This window comes from Dermacentor variabilis, chromosome 10, assembly GCF_050947875.1.
Source record: "Dermacentor variabilis isolate Ectoservices chromosome 10, ASM5094787v1, whole genome shotgun sequence".
Lineage (NCBI taxonomy): Eukaryota > Metazoa > Arthropoda > Arachnida > Ixodida > Ixodidae > Dermacentor > Dermacentor variabilis.
In genome coordinates this window covers 66716543-66732953 of record NC_134577.1, presented here as the reverse complement: position 1 = coordinate 66732953, position 16411 = coordinate 66716543, and the positions used below count along the sequence as shown (strand labels likewise).

The following is a 16411-nucleotide window of genomic DNA, read 5'->3' as shown; positions in this document are numbered from 1 at the left end:
TTGCGAACTTTGCTTTTGTACGTCTTCGTTTTTTGTCGTGTCCCTATTTTTCTTCCACCAATCCTCCAATCGGCTCTTACCGCGTCGAATGGGCACAGTGCCCTCTGGGGCTCCCTGGGCGTCGCGAAGTTAGCCTCTTGACAGCTGTAATTATCCGTGACTCCTCTCAGAAGCATTGCAGAAACTGCAGCCCTTCCCTTTCTACTAACGTGCGAGTCCAGAGGGGACATAGATAGAACTGCAGAGAGGAGGGAGGAGAAGAGGCAGTTCCAATGCAAGAGAGGAGGGGTGATGACGTGAGAAGGCAAAGCGGTTGCGGGGAAACTGGATCAGCTCAAATTCATGGTACGTACGGTACAGCTGCGTTTTTACAGGGGCGAAATAGAAAACGCACGTGCGCTTAGGTTTTGGGACACGTGAAAGAACATCACGGTGTCAAAATTAATCCGCAGTCCGCCACTAGGGCGTGCCTGACAATCCGATTGCGGTTTCAGCACGTACAGCCCAAAATCCAATTCAAGTTTAATACTTCTGCCACGGTGGGATGTGTCATGTGAGGCAATGACAGTGCTCAACCCGTTCAAAAGTTATAAAATGTGGCGCACAACAACACCTAAAGCAAACACGTCCCCCTGTGTGTTCTGTGTACTACGCAGACAAACAGCAGTGGTGCACGGAAGGTAACGTTTAACGTCAACTCACCACTCTCGTGTTAAACTAAACATTGAAGAAATTAAGCTTTAGATGGCAACATCAACGCTAATTATCGTCAGTCAAAGCATCCAGCACGAAAACCTTCGCTTGCATCGATTCCCACAGTGTGCGGGATCTGCATAATTCTTAAATTGCACTTCCTTCGGGATCGGTTTGTGAAAGGGGCTACAAATTAGAAACAGCCATACACCATTCGCAAAAGCGTTAACTCGCCACAGAAGGCATTGTCCTTAAAACTCACTAGTTATAATGTATTGTTTTCTTTCGTTTCTGTTCTAAGGACTATAATTTCAATTCAGTTTGTTTCAATTCAAATCGGTTTATTTTTCGGAAAGCTTCCCGGACGGAATTATGAGTAAAAAGCGTAATCAGCCGCTTGACGACACATAATCCCCTACTAGGCAGTAAGTAACAACGAAGGTAAGAATACAAACACTATGAGGTGGCAATAGATCAACGTGGAGCAGAAGAAAGAAACACAAAACAATACAGCTTTCATTTTAACACAAAAAAGCAAAAAGAAAAAAACATGCCATGAAAAAACGCGCTAATATGTAATAACTGTATGTTTTCCTGTACACATAAGCGACACTGCAACAGCATGAATGCAATGAAATAAAGGAACAGAAGTAGATCAGAAAGAAAAAAAAATCAATACACCATTCGTTTTAGCACACGCACACAAAACTTCTGGCTAGAAAAAATGAAAAATAACATTTGTGGAAATACCTACTAATGGAACGTTTTTATATAAACAGACACAACATCGCAGCATACATACAATGACAAAACAATGACGTAATAACAAGGTAAGGATGAAAAAAATAGGCACAAGAAAAAAGCAATGAAAGCTTTAGTCAAGACGACTAAGTGTAAATAGGTAAAGACGGTATGTTTCATGTAAACATAAGTGATACTGCAACAACGTGCAGCACTGAAATTGATACAGTACTGGAAAAAAGATTACAGCCAGCTCATAAATAAAGGGGAAACACCATAAAAATTTAAAACGTAAGAAAAGAAACTTACTGCATGTTTACGAAACAATTTTAACCTCCTTCAAACTCATGGCTTTTAAAACTCGAATTGTTCAGAACGGTAGGTGAGTTGTGCTGCGAGCATTCCAATCCACAACATCTGCGAAGTCTCGGAACGGTTCGAACTGCCGTAGGGCGCATATTCACTTGAGAAGGTGTAAATATCAAATATTTACAGACTCCCTAAGTGTAGTGAGAGCTTTAGTGTCTTTACGGAAACACAAAAATGCCGTAGTCGAGACCTCACGTCTGTGTACTATGTATGGGTCCGACACTCATATTGTATGTTGGGTGCGGGGCCACAAAGGCGAAGTGGGCAATATGCTTGCAGACGAACTTGCTACATCCATAACAACGAGAGCCTGTAACACTACCATAGCTATCCTTCCCACAGCATTGAAGCCTTTCTTGCGGAGAACGCTGAGAAACTTCTGGCAATCCATCTGGGACCGTGAAACCTCTAATAAACTTCATTTATTTATCCAAACGTACCGAATTGGCCTTTGGTAACAAAAGCGCGACAGACTGAGGTCATGTTCTGTCGACTAAGAATACGACACGCACACGGCACTCATCCTTGTTGACTGGTGGGGAAACTCCCCTCTGTGGTAGCTGTGGTGAGAGGCTGACCGTTCTCCACGTCTTGGTGGAATGTCGGGAAGCAGATGCTGAACGAAAAAAGCACTTTCCTTCAGCGTAAGAGAGAGAGAGAGAGAGAGAGAAACAACTTTATTGAGCCGAGCTCGACATCTTAGACGCCGTCGACGGAAGTGGTTCCCCCTTTACGGGACCCATATGCTTCCCTAGCCGCCTGGCCTCTGGAGATCAGGACAAGCTGATCTTCCAGGGCGGTGCTGGTTAGCAAGGTCTCCCATCGCTCGGTAAGGGTGGATGAGAGATGGGGTAGGTTAGGGGGGCAGGTAAGAGATGGGGGGATTGCCTTGATGAAATCGCATACTCCAGTGACGTGTTGGAGGGTGCCTAACTGAGCCTTGCAGAAATTACATTCCTTCTCGTACCTCTCCTGGTACATCTTGTTTTTCAGTTTCGGTTTCAGTTTCAGTTTGTTTATTCAGACATACATTGCCTGGGTTGAAAGGACTGAAGGCAGATGAACGCTGCCTGACTAAGGTCCCTCCACCCGTACATTTGCTCAGCAGTGAGAATAAAAAAAAAAGAAAAACAATGGCTTTGTACATTAAAGCGCCACAAAAAATATTATCATGAACAGAAGTAACATCGAGATTAGGCATGTTAAGTTGAGTAACGGAATCCCACAATAATGCAACAGCAATAACCCGTAACAAGCACAAATGCGTACATAAGTGGCAACATATTAAAAAGTACAAAGTTTGTGCAAGCGTTATACAAAATGTAACATAACCATTCCTAGCAATGCATAACTGTTAGAAAACGCAGCAGAACACAGAGGTTATAGAACAATAAAAAGTTTTTTTTAAACTCAAGACACAGTACTATTACTATTTAAGACACAGTACCAGATAGTAAATACATTGTAACATTTTTCTTTAAACTGTGGATAGAAGTACATTTTTCAATAAGTTCGTGGATATAAGTATTGTTGCGGATAACGTTAGGTATAAGGTAGAGCAATGTTTGATTACCGTAAATGGTTCTGAATAATGGTATTCTAAATCGCTCGTGTCGGAGATCATAGGGAACATTAGTGGGGTGGCAGTGAGCCATATAACTACTCAATTCATTTCCAATTTCCTTGCGAATATACAAGGCGAGCTTCAGCTTAAAAAGTTGGTTAACAGTAAACACTTTAAGCTTGTTAAAAAATGCTGCAGTGTGTGCAGTTTGTTCCAGATTTTCTATGCAGCGAACAGCTCTCTTTCATTTTTCAATTTTTAGCCTTTCAAGGTTCGTTCCTGAAGTCGTACCCCACATTAAGAGACAGTAATGGAGATGAGAATGAACTAGTGAATAATATAACTCTAGCTTTAGCCAGTTTGGTACCCGAGACCTACGTTTACATAAGACAGAAATTGATCTAGACATACTGGCATGTACTTTGTTGATTTGCGGTGTCCGACTGAGGTTTTCATGAAAAAGTAGACCTAAGAATTTAAACAACGGGACACGCTCGATGTCATTATTTTTAAACCGAACAGAAATGGTGTGATCTTCGCGTTTATTTCTGCCTTTGAATAAAATATATTTATTTATTCTCAAGCCAGTATGAAAACGATATCAACCACTCGTTCGCCGCGATTTCTAAATCTCTTAAACGGCTGCCAGAGAAAAACAAGCTGGTATCATCCGCATACAGAAATATAGAGGAAGTTTGAGGTACCGGCACGATATCATTCATGTAGATAATAAAAAATAGTGGACCGAGTATAGAACCTTGTGGTACACCGAATTTCAAAGGCTGTAGCTAAGATTTATACCCGTGAAGAGACGTATACTGCAGCCTGTCTGTTAATTAACTGCGTAATAATTGTAGAGCTACCCCTCGTATGCCGTAATGTGGTAATTTTTCAAATGGTATATCATGCTTGACCGAGTCAAATGCTTTTCGGAAGTATAAAAAAATTCCTAGGGGGAACACCTTGCTATCAATATTCTTAGCTAATTTTTCTTTGATACTAAGTAAAGCTGTTCCTGTAGATTTCTTTTCGCGAAAGCCGCATTGTTCCTTGATAAGCAATTCATGTTCATCAAGAAACTTCGTTAGTCCTGTTTTTATTATGTGCTCTAAAACCTTTGAGAATAAGGGCAACACCGAAATCGGTCGATAATTGCTAAGATTATTGAAAGGACCACCTTTGTGCAAGACCGCAACCCTAGCTATTTTCATATTAACTGGAAAAATGCCTATTGATAATGCTCTGTTGCAAATATGTTGCAAAGGTGCTGATAAAAGGTTAGCAACGAAAATATTTTGAGTAGCTTTAATGTCATCATTACCGGCAGCAGTATTTTTATTTAGCTTCTTAAGAAAAGTGTTTATTTCTAATTCACTGCAAGGCGACATAAATATAGAATTCGTAATGCAAGAGGATATATATTTCTGTGCGTCTAGCTGAGTGCTGGAATATGAATATGCGCCTGAGGATAAAAAGTGGGAATTGAATTTATCCGACAAAGTCTCCTTACTGTATTCGACACCATCAGTAATTAGTGTACCAGGGATGCTGGTCTGTTGTTGAAGGTAAGGGTGCGGGAAGGATCCTGCCTGTATCTGCCTGTAGATCGCTTGCTGTTCTCTGCTAAGCGATTTGTCGGGATCGAGGTACCGGCGCCTCTCCGTCTTGTAATGGTTCGTAATGCGCCTATAACTAATTATGGACTGTGGCTCACCTTCCTCTACCCGGTGTTGCATCTCTCGGGCGAACTGGTGGGCAAGTTCGTTGCCCTCCAGCCCAGAGTGAGTCGCTGTCCATATCAACGCAACTTTCCTTTCAGGTACGTCGCGTTTACTCTTGGGAATATCTAGTGCCGCAAGAGACACCCACCACTTTGTGTAGCTGTTATACGCCTTTTGCGAGTCAGTGACAATCCTTCCCACCTTCGGCTGCACGAGTGCTATCGCTATCGCGGCCTCTTCTGCAACTTGCGGAAAAGACGTCTTGATAGAGGCGCAGGTTATGAGCACATCCCGCGTCGTAACTGCCAGCGTGGCTTTCGATGAAAACTTCGGTAATGACGCGTTTGTGAAGAGAGTGACCCCCTCTTCCTCTTCTACTATTTGATTTAAAGTCTCCGTCAAGGCCTCTATACGAGCCGCTCTGCGGCCGTCGTTACCACCCGACCTCATGTTTCGAGGCAGCCGCTTACTGTCGATTTTATGCGCCCACAACCTGGGTAACGGACCCGTTTCCTTCCGCTCTGCCTCTTGCCAGCCCAACTTGGCAAGAACGCGACGCCCCTCCGAAGTTTGACTGAGTCGAACTCTTTGATTAGACAGATGAGCTTCTATTAACTCTTCAACGACGTTGTGCTTGGCCATGCCGAGAAGCTCGTCGGTCGAAGAATGCTTCGGCATGCCCAGCGCCATCTTGGTTGCCTTGCGTATAATGACGTTCAGCTGGTCCCTGTCTTTCTTGAGTAACTTGAGGTACGGCGCCGCGTAAACGATGCGTGACGTCACGAAGGCCTGGACGAGCGTCAGTGCATCGTCCTCCTTTAATCCCCTTTGTCTGTTTGTGACTCTTCTCATCATGTTCAAAATTTGTTGCGTTCGCGGTTATTGTAAGTTATCTCTTCGGGTGACGTCATTTATAAATTTCCGGGCTGTATTAGGACGCTTCCCCTTTACGCACTTGGAAAACACATGTTGATAGTAATTTATCTTAGTGTTTTTTTTTAGTCATCCGTTGCGCTTGTTTCTTCCTCAAAAGCGGATAAAGGCTCCGGCTTCCTAGCACGCTGAAATGTTGGATGAAATATAATTTTGTGTTTAATCTTCTTGACATCCGCTGACGGGATTCATGATTTTTTTTCGACCGTTTTTTTCTTTCAACGAAGAGTGAACTGGATAAATTTCAGAAAGAACTTCTAGAAACTTTGCGTACGCAATGCCTGCCTATGTAGTATAACAAGTACCAGTCATCGTACGCACCGATATCACTCCAGAATAATTCTAGCGCTTTACCAGACACGCTTTGCACAACAATTGGACTAGGTAAAGAAGGGTTGATTTTATTTCACTGTATAACACAACGATGGGACAATTGTCCCTAGTATCCTGCTGCAAAATTGCACCAACGTTGATCACAGTATAGTCTCAATATTGGTAATTGGCAGTTGCCGACTGGCTGATGTTTTGAGTGTAATACGTGTAGGTGTGCTAATAAGATTTACAAAACCGGTTGTATGAATCATTGTTATCAATTCTTCACTTATGGCATCCTTCTGTAGTATGCTTATGTTAAAATCAACGCCACAGAAGAGGCGAAAGCCATTTCTGCAAACGTAATCCAGAAACATTTCAAGACATGTAAGAAAACGAAAAAAAATCATTTGGCGGTCGTTAATTAACAGAAATAAAATCTCGGCCCTCGTTCACTGTTACGATTTCAAAAGCGCAAGTTGGCATAAGGACAATTCTGGCACCAATTCACAGCTTCGCCCTGTTTCAACGCAACGTAATTGTGTTTATAGAGCCGATTAATATATGCTTCTAACCGTCCAGATGTAGAACACAGCTGTAATTACAAAACCATGTTTCATCATCGTCGTCGTCGCCGTCATCATCATCAGCTTGGTTACGCCCACTGCAGGGCAAAGGCCTCTCCCATACTTCTCCAACTACCCCGGTCACGTACTAATTGTGACCATGTTGTCCCTCCAAACTTCCTAATCTCATCTGCCCACCTAACTTTCTTTCGCCCCCTGCTACGCCTCCCTTCGCTTCGAATCCAGTCCGTAATCCTTAATGACCATCGGTTATCTTCCCTCCTCATTACATGTCCTGCCCATGCCCCGCCATTTCTTTTTCTTGATTTCAACTAAGATGTCATTAACGTGCGTTTGTTCCCTCACCCAATCTGCTCTTTTCTTATCTCTTAACGTTACACGTATCATTGTTCATTCCATAGCTCGTTGCGTCGTCCTCAATTTAAGTAGAACCCTTTCGTAAGTCTCCAGGTTTGTGCCCCGTACGTGAGTACTGGTAAGACACAGCTGTTATACACTTTTCTCTTGAGGGATAATGGCAACCTGCTGTTCATGATCTGAAAATGCCTGCCAAATGCGCCCCAGGCCATTCTATTCTGATTATTTCAGTCTCATGATCCGGATCCGCGGTCACTACCTGCCCTAAGTAGATGTATTCCCTTACCACTTCCAGTGCCTCGCTACCTATTGCAAATTGCTGTTCTCTTCCGAGACGGTTAACCATTACTTTAGTTTTCTGCAGATTAATTTTTAGACCCACTCTTCTGCTTTGCGTCTGCAGGTCAGTGAGCATGCATTGCAATTGGTCCCCTGAGTTACTAAGCAAGGCAATGTCATCAGCGAAGCACAAGTTACTAAGGTATTCTGAATTTACCATGTTTATGTTATTATAATAAAGTTAGGACGAAAAATTATCTTAACAAAAAGGAACTATCATCCGCCATATTTTCAGTAGAACTGACATTGATGGGCAAGGAGGAACTAAATGACTCTGGGGAAAACCGAAAGTTAAATGCGAAATAAGGGTGTGGTGTTATATTTTGGGTATGATGCCTTTCTATCACCTTACAATTTACTCAGCAGAGTTGATTTCATCAAGATAAACTTCCGAAGAAATCTGCACAGTCATGGAGCCGCCTGTCCTTCTAACAAATATTTTCCGACTATTCGAGCGCACAGACTTTTGTTTGTGGATGTGCTTGCACTTCACTGTCACAGCTATTAGTTTCTTCCAAGGTCGGTACCCAAGTGCTCAGTTACATAAATTAGTGTTATCAGTTATTCCCATGTCATTGTTTATCATTCTTGCTTTCTTTCCCTTATAAATGTATCTCCTTCCTTGCGGACGAAATTGAAAAACAATATTATCAAAGCGTCAAGTAGGTTCGCGATGGCACACATCAACATCAGCTTCGGGTATAGGCTCATTGATTGTCGTCGCGACCTTGGTCGGGTATCGGTAACGTTTTCCTGTACGACAACCCTTCATTTCAATAATGGTATTGTGCGAGCCTGTTAGATTGAACGAACCGTTTTTCAAAGCCTGGGCATTTCACATGGAGCTCGTCATTTTCCCCTGCGAGTTTGACACTTGAAGCTTGCTCGGCGTGAACAATGCATTTTGGCGCCTGTTAACCCTACCTCTAAATAAATATAAAGAGACATCACCCTTTTTTGAGTTAATGACTTAGTATACTGCAGAAGTCATTCTGGCACAAGCCCATTACTGTCTTATTCTACAATGATGCTGTGGACAAATGAAACAAACAAACAAACAAACAAACAAACAAACAAACAAACAAACAAACAAACAAAAAAGCCGGCAGATCCCATGCCCTGTGGGAATCTATGTAATACGAAGCAGTGTGTGGGGAGCGTACCAAGTTAACACAACGACCATGAGAGCACCAAGACGTAGGCAACTGGTTCATGACCAACATGCACGCATATCATGACGTTCAGGTCATAACCTATCATTTATGTTAGTCATAGACTCTTGTCATACTATGCAAATTTGATACATAGCCAGTTAAGAAAACAACTATGAGAGCGCCAAGACATAGGTGGCTGTTTCGTGAGCTACATGACACGCATGTCATGACATTCATGTCAAGGCCCATCATGTATGTTCCTCATAACACTCTTGCTATACTATGTCAATTTTGGTGCATAACAAGACTTGGGCAGATGTATCATGACATTCATAACACGCATGTCATCATATTCGGGTCATGACCTATCATTTATGTGGGTATACACTCTTGTCATACTATGCAAATTTTGGTACATACTAAATTAGCGAAACGCCCACGAGAGCACCAAGATGTAGGCGGATAGATAGATACTGTCAAAGTGGTAAATGCTCGCAAAGAAATGCTTCGCATTTAATAACGTGTGAAATGCAGTGGGGCTGCGCTAACTCTACCTACCTGTATAGTGCAACGCTGATTACATTATGTCCAAAATGAACACAACAAGCGGTCACACTTCTTTTTATCTGGTCTACGACACCATCTGGCATTTCTTTATTCCAGCGCACAGCCCGAAGTCCAAGCGCGAGATAGCGCGACTCCATTCTTGTCGCAATGCCGCCGCGCTCCAATCATGAGACGTTACGACCCTGGGGGTCGAGCACGGCTGGTAGAACCGCTTGTGTTCATTGGAGAAGCCATCGAAACCTAAACGACCCACTTGAGCTCTCTCCGCAACGATGGCGGTCAGGTAGATGTCTTCGAGAGGCAAGAAGCACTCGTCGTGTGTGAGCTCCTCTAGTGCGGCAATGCTGTCACCAGATATTAGGTATCCGGTCCCCGAGAGGAATGGGGGATAGGTATCTGGCGCGTATTCTTTCCGAGACACATACCACTTGGAGGATGCGTTGCGATGGGGTTGATGATCGCGATACAGATAGCCCCACATTGTGCGTTTGACTCCCTCCAAACTGTTGACGACGACGGCGAGGTCCCATACGCTGACCAGCATGTCGTCGTCAGTCTTCAGCACGAAATTAACGCCCGAGCACTTTTCCCGAGCCCAGCGGATCAGCATCACAGTCTTGTAGGTGAGGTTCCTGTAGGTGTCGAGAAAGTCTCCCTGAACTATATCACCGTAAAGGCCCTGTTCGGCGAATACCTTGAGCTGTACTTCCGGGTCCAGTGTCTTTCCCAGCAGGAAGACGACAACAAAGTCCATTTTGAGGGCCGTGCCGCCCCAGGTATCCCGGATCGCTGCCCGAGCGTCGAAATGGTCCGTGTTTGAAACAACACCGATAAGCACCGAAGTTCGATTAGCAGCTCGTCCACAAAATTTTGCCGTCTGTGTTACGTACTTGAAGCTAGGCATCGTATTTTCAGGGCCACAATGCGTCGACGACGTAGATCGTTTTGTCTGATAACAGGCATACTTGTAGCGTATGGTGACAAAACCAACGGAGAGCGCTGAGAGTATCGACAGCGTACGAGCTACATCGATACCTTTCATGGTGAGGTTAGCAATTAAGATCGCCAAAGGAAAAGTCAGTTTCACGTAGCGTTTCTGTTGGACTTGTGACGTCGCTAGCATACGGCGGGAGCGTTCCTATTTTTTATTGCTTGTTTGCTATCGTTTATTCAGTTGTTTATTCCTTAAGCGTTGGTCGAAGGACCGCTGCGTTATTTTTGTCGGTATGTTCTTGCTTGTGTAAGCAAGTGGTTTGAACCAGCCTTGTTGTGTTTCTGTCTTTTAAGAAATACTTTAAATGTTCTTGGCCGCATTGGGCACGTGTATGACATTTGGTGGGCTTGCTTTAGCAAGAGCCCTGCTCGAGCTACAGCTTTTTGTTCACGCAGAAAGGGCAAGATGTCTGCCTAGAATAGGCGACGTTCTTTCACGCGACGGCGCGGGCGACATCTAGCAATAACATATGGTTTAAGGGCGGTTGGATGTGATTCTGAGCTTTTAGTTTTCCTAAATTTCTTGTGTCGCCCTGCCGGTAGCCGCGTGCTTTCGCAGCCGATGTCGGCGTCAGATGCACCGTATGTTGTGTCGTGCAGGTAAGTAAAAGTGGATATTACATGAATGGGCGCGCGCTATGAATGATTCGTGCGTGGCTTTTATATATCATTATCCTCAGGGTAAGTTGCTCAAAATTCTGTATATACAGGGTGTTTCGGCGAACACTTCCGAAAATTTTTATGTGTCGCCCGTGGCAGATAGCGCAATCTTAGTTCACGAGTTTGTTTACTCGAAGAAGTAGACATTACTGGCAGAAAAAATGAAATGTATAATGGACTAAATAAGAAAAATTCACTAAATACGTTTTAAAGTAATAACTTTTTGGCCTATATTGCAATTTACAAATCCTTGCCGTGGAGTTCACAAGGCGGATCTACTTGGAACCTATTCTCAGCATGGCACCAGTTTCGAGAAAATAATTCCCGAATTTTTAGTAGAAATGCGTTGGCATTTCAGTTAAATTCGTGCCTTAATTCATGAAACGAAGTTTTTTGAAGAGTGCTTGGACGGGCCTGCATGAAACCAGTTGCCCGCGCGCACGTCACTGAAGGGGCCGCTCTCATTGGTCGCCGCCGTTCGTGGCGCGCGTCTTTCATCTGCCGCTCCGCGTTCGCTCTTTCATCTTTCGCTTTTGTGCTCGTTCACTTGGTTACGCTGCTGGAACGGGCCATCAAGAGCTGCGCTCTAAAACAAAACAGCGAGGTATCGACGCGTGAAAACCACCGGTACTTCACATTTTTCAACCACCTTTTTGGGGCGGTGGGAGATTTGGTGGTAGTACCAAGGAAGCGCGGGACCCATCAGAGCTCCGCTCAAGCGTAGAGCCGCAACGTCGTACACCTGTTGCCCCCCCCCCTCCATCTTGTACTACCACCAAATCTCCCACCACCTCAGAAAGGTGGCTGAAAAATGTGAAGTACCAGTGGTTTTCACGGCGCCCAAAAAACTGGCGGGCATGTGCAACATGGTGCAGGGTAAGAACAAAAGAAATGAATGTGGTATCAAGCAGGTCGACAGGTTCGTCCCATGCAGAATAGGGGTAGTGTACCAGATACCTCTCTCTTGTGGCAATAGCTACACAGGGCAGACGCGACGGTGCCTAAACGTCAGACTGTAGGAGCACCGCGCAGGAGTAGAAGGATTGGCGGGGGTGGCAAACTGGCTGACCATTGTCGCCACTGTCGTAATTGCACGCCTAGGTTCCGCGACACTAAAGTCTTGAAGATGTTTGCGTCACTACTGAGCCGAGAAATCTATGAAGCTTACTGTATAAAAATGAAATCTGGCAGCTGCGTAAGCAGCTCTTCAGTGTCATTGAGCGATAAAGAGTTCTAATATTTACAAGCAAATTTGTGGCACCCAAGCCCGCATGCCAACGTCGAGTGATGGCTCTCTGATGATTAGCGAGTGTGATTATGATACTTGTAAAAATGTGGGATTTCCCGGAGTAAATCTTAGTTGAAGTTCCGCGCCTGTCTTGTGTGTTCCTTATTTGTCCCTTGTTTTTGTGCGGTTACATGATGCATTCCAATAATTTCAATTCAGTTTATTTCAATTCATATAGGTTTATTTTCCGGAAAACTTCCGGACGGAATTATGAGTAAAAAGCGTAATCAGCCGCTTGACGACACATAATCCTCTACTAGGCAGCAAGTAACAACGAAGGTAAGAATACAATCACTATGAGGTGGCAATAGATCAACAGGGAGCAGAGGAAAGAAAAACAAAACAATACAGCTTTCATTTTAGCACAAAAAAGCCAAAAGAAAAAAAATGCTATGAAAAAAAAACGCGCTAATGTGTAATAACTGTATGTTTTCCTGTACACATAAGTGACACTGCAACAGCATGGATACATTGATATGAAGGAACAGAAGCAGATAAGAAAGAAAAAGAATCAATACACCATTTATTTTAGCACACGCACACAAAACTTCTGGCTAGAAAAAACCAAAATAACATTTGTGGTAATACGTACTAATGGAAAGTTTTTATATGAATAGACACGACATCCCAGTGTACATACAATGACAAAATAATGACGGAACGACAAGGTAAGGATAAAAAACATAGGCACAAGAAACAAATATATGAAAGCTTTAGTCAAGAAGACTAAGTGTAAATAAGTAAAAACGGTACGTTTCATGTACACATAAGTGGTACTTCAATGACGTTAAGCACTGAAATTTATGCAATAGTGAAAACATATTACAGCCAGCCTCATAAATAAAGGGGAAACACCATAGAAATTCGAAACGTAAAATAAGAAACTTACTGCATGTTTCAGAAACAATTTTAACCTCCTTCAATCTCATGCCTTTTAAAACTCGTGTTGTGCAGAACGGTAGGTGAGTTGTGTTACGAGCATTCCAATCCATAATAACTACTAAGTCTCTGAACAGTTCGAACTGCTGTAGGGCGCATATACACTTGAGAAGGTCTGTACAGCGAATATTTACAGACTCCCTAAGTGCAGTGAGAGCTTTAGTGTCTTTATGGAAACACAAAAATCCAGTAGTGGAGACCTCACGTCTGTATGCTATGTATGGGTCTGACACACATATTGTATGCTGGGTGCCAGGCCACAGAGGCGTAGTGGGCAATATGCTTGCTGACGAACTTGCTACATCCATAACAACGAGAGCTTGTAACACTACCATAGCTATCCTTCTCACAGAATTGAAGCTATCCTGCGCATAACACTGAGAAACTTTTGGCAATCCATCTGGGACTGTGAAACCTCAAACAAACTTCATTTAATTAAGCCTAACGTACCCAATCGGCCTGCGCTAACAAAAGCGTGACAGACTGATGTCATGTTCTGTCGACTAAGAATAATACACGCACACGATACTCATTCTTGTTGACTGGTGGGGAAACTCCCCTCTTTGGTAGCTGTGGTGAGAGTCTGACCGTTTTCCACGTCTTGGTGGAGTGTCGGCAAGCAGAAGCTGAACGATAAAAAGCACTTTCCTCCATCGTACAGGTGGCACATTCCACTTCATCCGGCATTGTTTCCGGGAGCAGAACCAACAAATCTGTGTTAAATTTTTACAGGAGGTCGATTTATTGCGCGTTATAAGCCAACGATATTTTTCACTGCATCCTCTCAGGAGAGGCTGATGCTGCGATAGTAGTGACCTTACATGGCACATTCTTCATAGCCCTTGTGCTTAAGGGCCTTGGTGAGGGAGTAGTGCTAGTTGTAGCGAAATTTTAGTAAATTACCTCTTCACCACTTACAATAATAAAGTTTAGAAATCAGCTGCAGGCTCAAGCAAAATTATCATGGTTTGCAACTTGCCTTGACTTTTTTTTTTGTAGGAAGAAAAGTCTCGATGTTTTCTTTTGTTCTCGTAACCCATACCAATGTGCAATAATTAATGCGGTACGCCAAAGAACATGATAAATTTGTATTTTGAGTTTTACGGGGAGGAGTTTTTGGCAACGAGAAAGGGCGCCCCGTACTTGAACGTTTTCTGGGCGTGCTAGCTGCCTGCACTTCCGAGCCAAGATGTGACCTGAAAAGCACTTCAAGAATTTTGTGGACCTTGACAATTTCGATACATTTGATTGTCATATTTGACGACATAATGTGGCGTAAAAATTTTGTCTCTGAAAAATAAATACTTTCCTTTTCTTCGGAATGATATTGACACAGTTTGACGTTTACCATAAAAAGGGTTTTGAAGTATAACATTACATATTAATTTTAGGTCATTTGTATCAAGACCAGAATTTACTAAACTGCTGCCGTCCGCGTATATAACTAGTTTTTCTGTTTGGTCAATGCGAATGGCATCATTTATAGGCTTTTAAGAGCGGCTGCCCAGTATACTTCCCTGAGGCACTACATGCAAGATTGGTAAAAATCCCTGTTCGGTATTTTTCAGGAAAACTGACCGTCTACGGTTGAATAAGCCGAATCCTTGTAATTCAAGAGGCTTGTCATAACAGCTGGTATGGTAATACGTCGGGATTCAGACTCTAGAGCTTTATTAACATCATTAAACAGGTCTGAATTGAAAAGATTACTTTGAAAATATTTCGGTATTGTTTATTTTGTAGTTAATAACGTTTATTCCGAAGAACGACCCTTTATGAATCCAGACTGTGATACGGTTAAAATATTTTTTACTTCGAGAAATCATGATATATACGCGAAAGAAACCTTTTTCCTAGACCCTTAGAAAAAGCTGCGATAACACAAATAGGTAAAAATCTGGCTGCATTAACCTTGTAGCCACCTTTACATATAACCTTCACTGTGGTTCTTTTCCTGGAGCCGGAAAGAACGCCAGACACAGAAATTAAATTAAAAATGTAGCTTATATAAAAGTTTTTTTAAAAATTTGGTGCAGCTAAAACAAAGGAATTGGTATATTGCAAATGATGCAATTAACCCAAATGATTTGGCTAGAGAAAACCCATAACGTGCGCTTTATTAATACGAAATATAAAGAGGCGGCTAGTTAACCGAGCGTACCGGGAAATCCAAACTACAAATCTTGTATACCGTAAGAAAATTGGTAAAAAAAGATGGTTCAGCAGTTATTATTACCGCTTCTAATTATGCCAAAAACGTTGGTTTTGCCAGTCATCATATTTATCATGCGTGCCATTTTCTTCAAGCGCAAACTTGGCGTGACGTGTAGTTCTCTCTCGACACTTTGAAACAGCTGGTAACAGCCAGCCATCCACATTCGAACAATTGTCTCAGAAATTTTACGCGTTTACTAATGTTAGCTTGCCATTTGAAAATATTTAGCTCGAAACTGAATGGCGTGTACTTCTGAGAATTCGTTTCAAGGAGTTGCTTCACCCAGCGGTTTGTATCATGTTTCCAGCCTCTTTTCCTCGGTGGCGTTTCTAATAATAATAAAGAAAAAGAACCGGCAGAATCTATTTCACGATGCATGTTGACGTCAATGCGATTAGCGTCAATGCGATTAGCATTGAAGCAATGCAGCGACACGTACCGTATCGCCATTGATGAAACGCGTCATGCACGAGGCCTTTCATTTTTTTTTTGTCATTGAGCAGTGGGCAGATAGTCGGATACAACTTTAGAAAAAAGGGGGCGTTTACTCCTCCGAGGCGGAGGCCCACGAGCACCCACCAATGGGCGCGCCTTCTGGACTAACGTCATCTTCTCCGACGGTCGGTGAGGCCGCAGACGGAGAAGATGGCCGTCCGCGCTTCGAACTGGGCGAGGTCGCGTCAGCTGTGTGCTTCATCCCCTCGTCTGAGTGAATTCCAGAACTGTTTGTGATGGTCTATCATGCCGGGAATATTACTGCGAGCATACGATGCGGCATTTGTGCCACGTGCATTTATTCTGAGCCGTGATCCGGCGAAGGAACATTGCAGCGAGCATCGCTGGCGCTTGGCTACGCTTTGCCTGAAAACAGGATCCCGCGGCGACCGCTACGAACACACATCCTGCGCGTTTGTCCCATGTTGTTTTATTTCGCTCCCGAGTGACGTTACGACGAGAAAAGTTTTCCAAAGACTGGTGC

The 16411-nt window shown here is 43.3% G+C and overlaps 1 protein-coding gene and 2 long non-coding RNA genes across 3 annotated transcripts in view; 2 read left to right on the top strand and 1 right to left on the bottom strand.

Moving 5' to 3' along the window:
* LOC142559601 (uncharacterized) overlaps positions 1-16411 on the top strand; it is a 227424-nt gene that overhangs the window by 11346 nt on the left and 199667 nt on the right. The gene's annotated exons all lie outside the window — the stretch shown is intronic.
* LOC142559832 (beta-1,3-galactosyltransferase 5-like) lies at positions 9402-10408 on the bottom strand. Its single transcript, XM_075671508.1, has one exon. It carries the CDS (start codon positions 10377-10379, stop codon positions 9402-9404), a length of 978 nt encoding a protein of 325 aa, XP_075527623.1. The 5' UTR covers positions 10380-10408.
* Positions 10725-15087, top strand: LOC142559598 (uncharacterized). The gene is made up of 3 exons (XR_012823167.1): positions 10725-10930; positions 12457-12557; positions 14786-15087. It is a non-coding gene; the product is annotated as an uncharacterized LOC142559598 (long non-coding RNA).

Coding starts and splice junctions, on each gene's coding strand:
- LOC142559832 (XM_075671508.1), bottom strand. CDS start 10,379: ATGAAAGGTATCGATGTAGCTCGTACGCTGTCGATACTCTCAGCGCTC.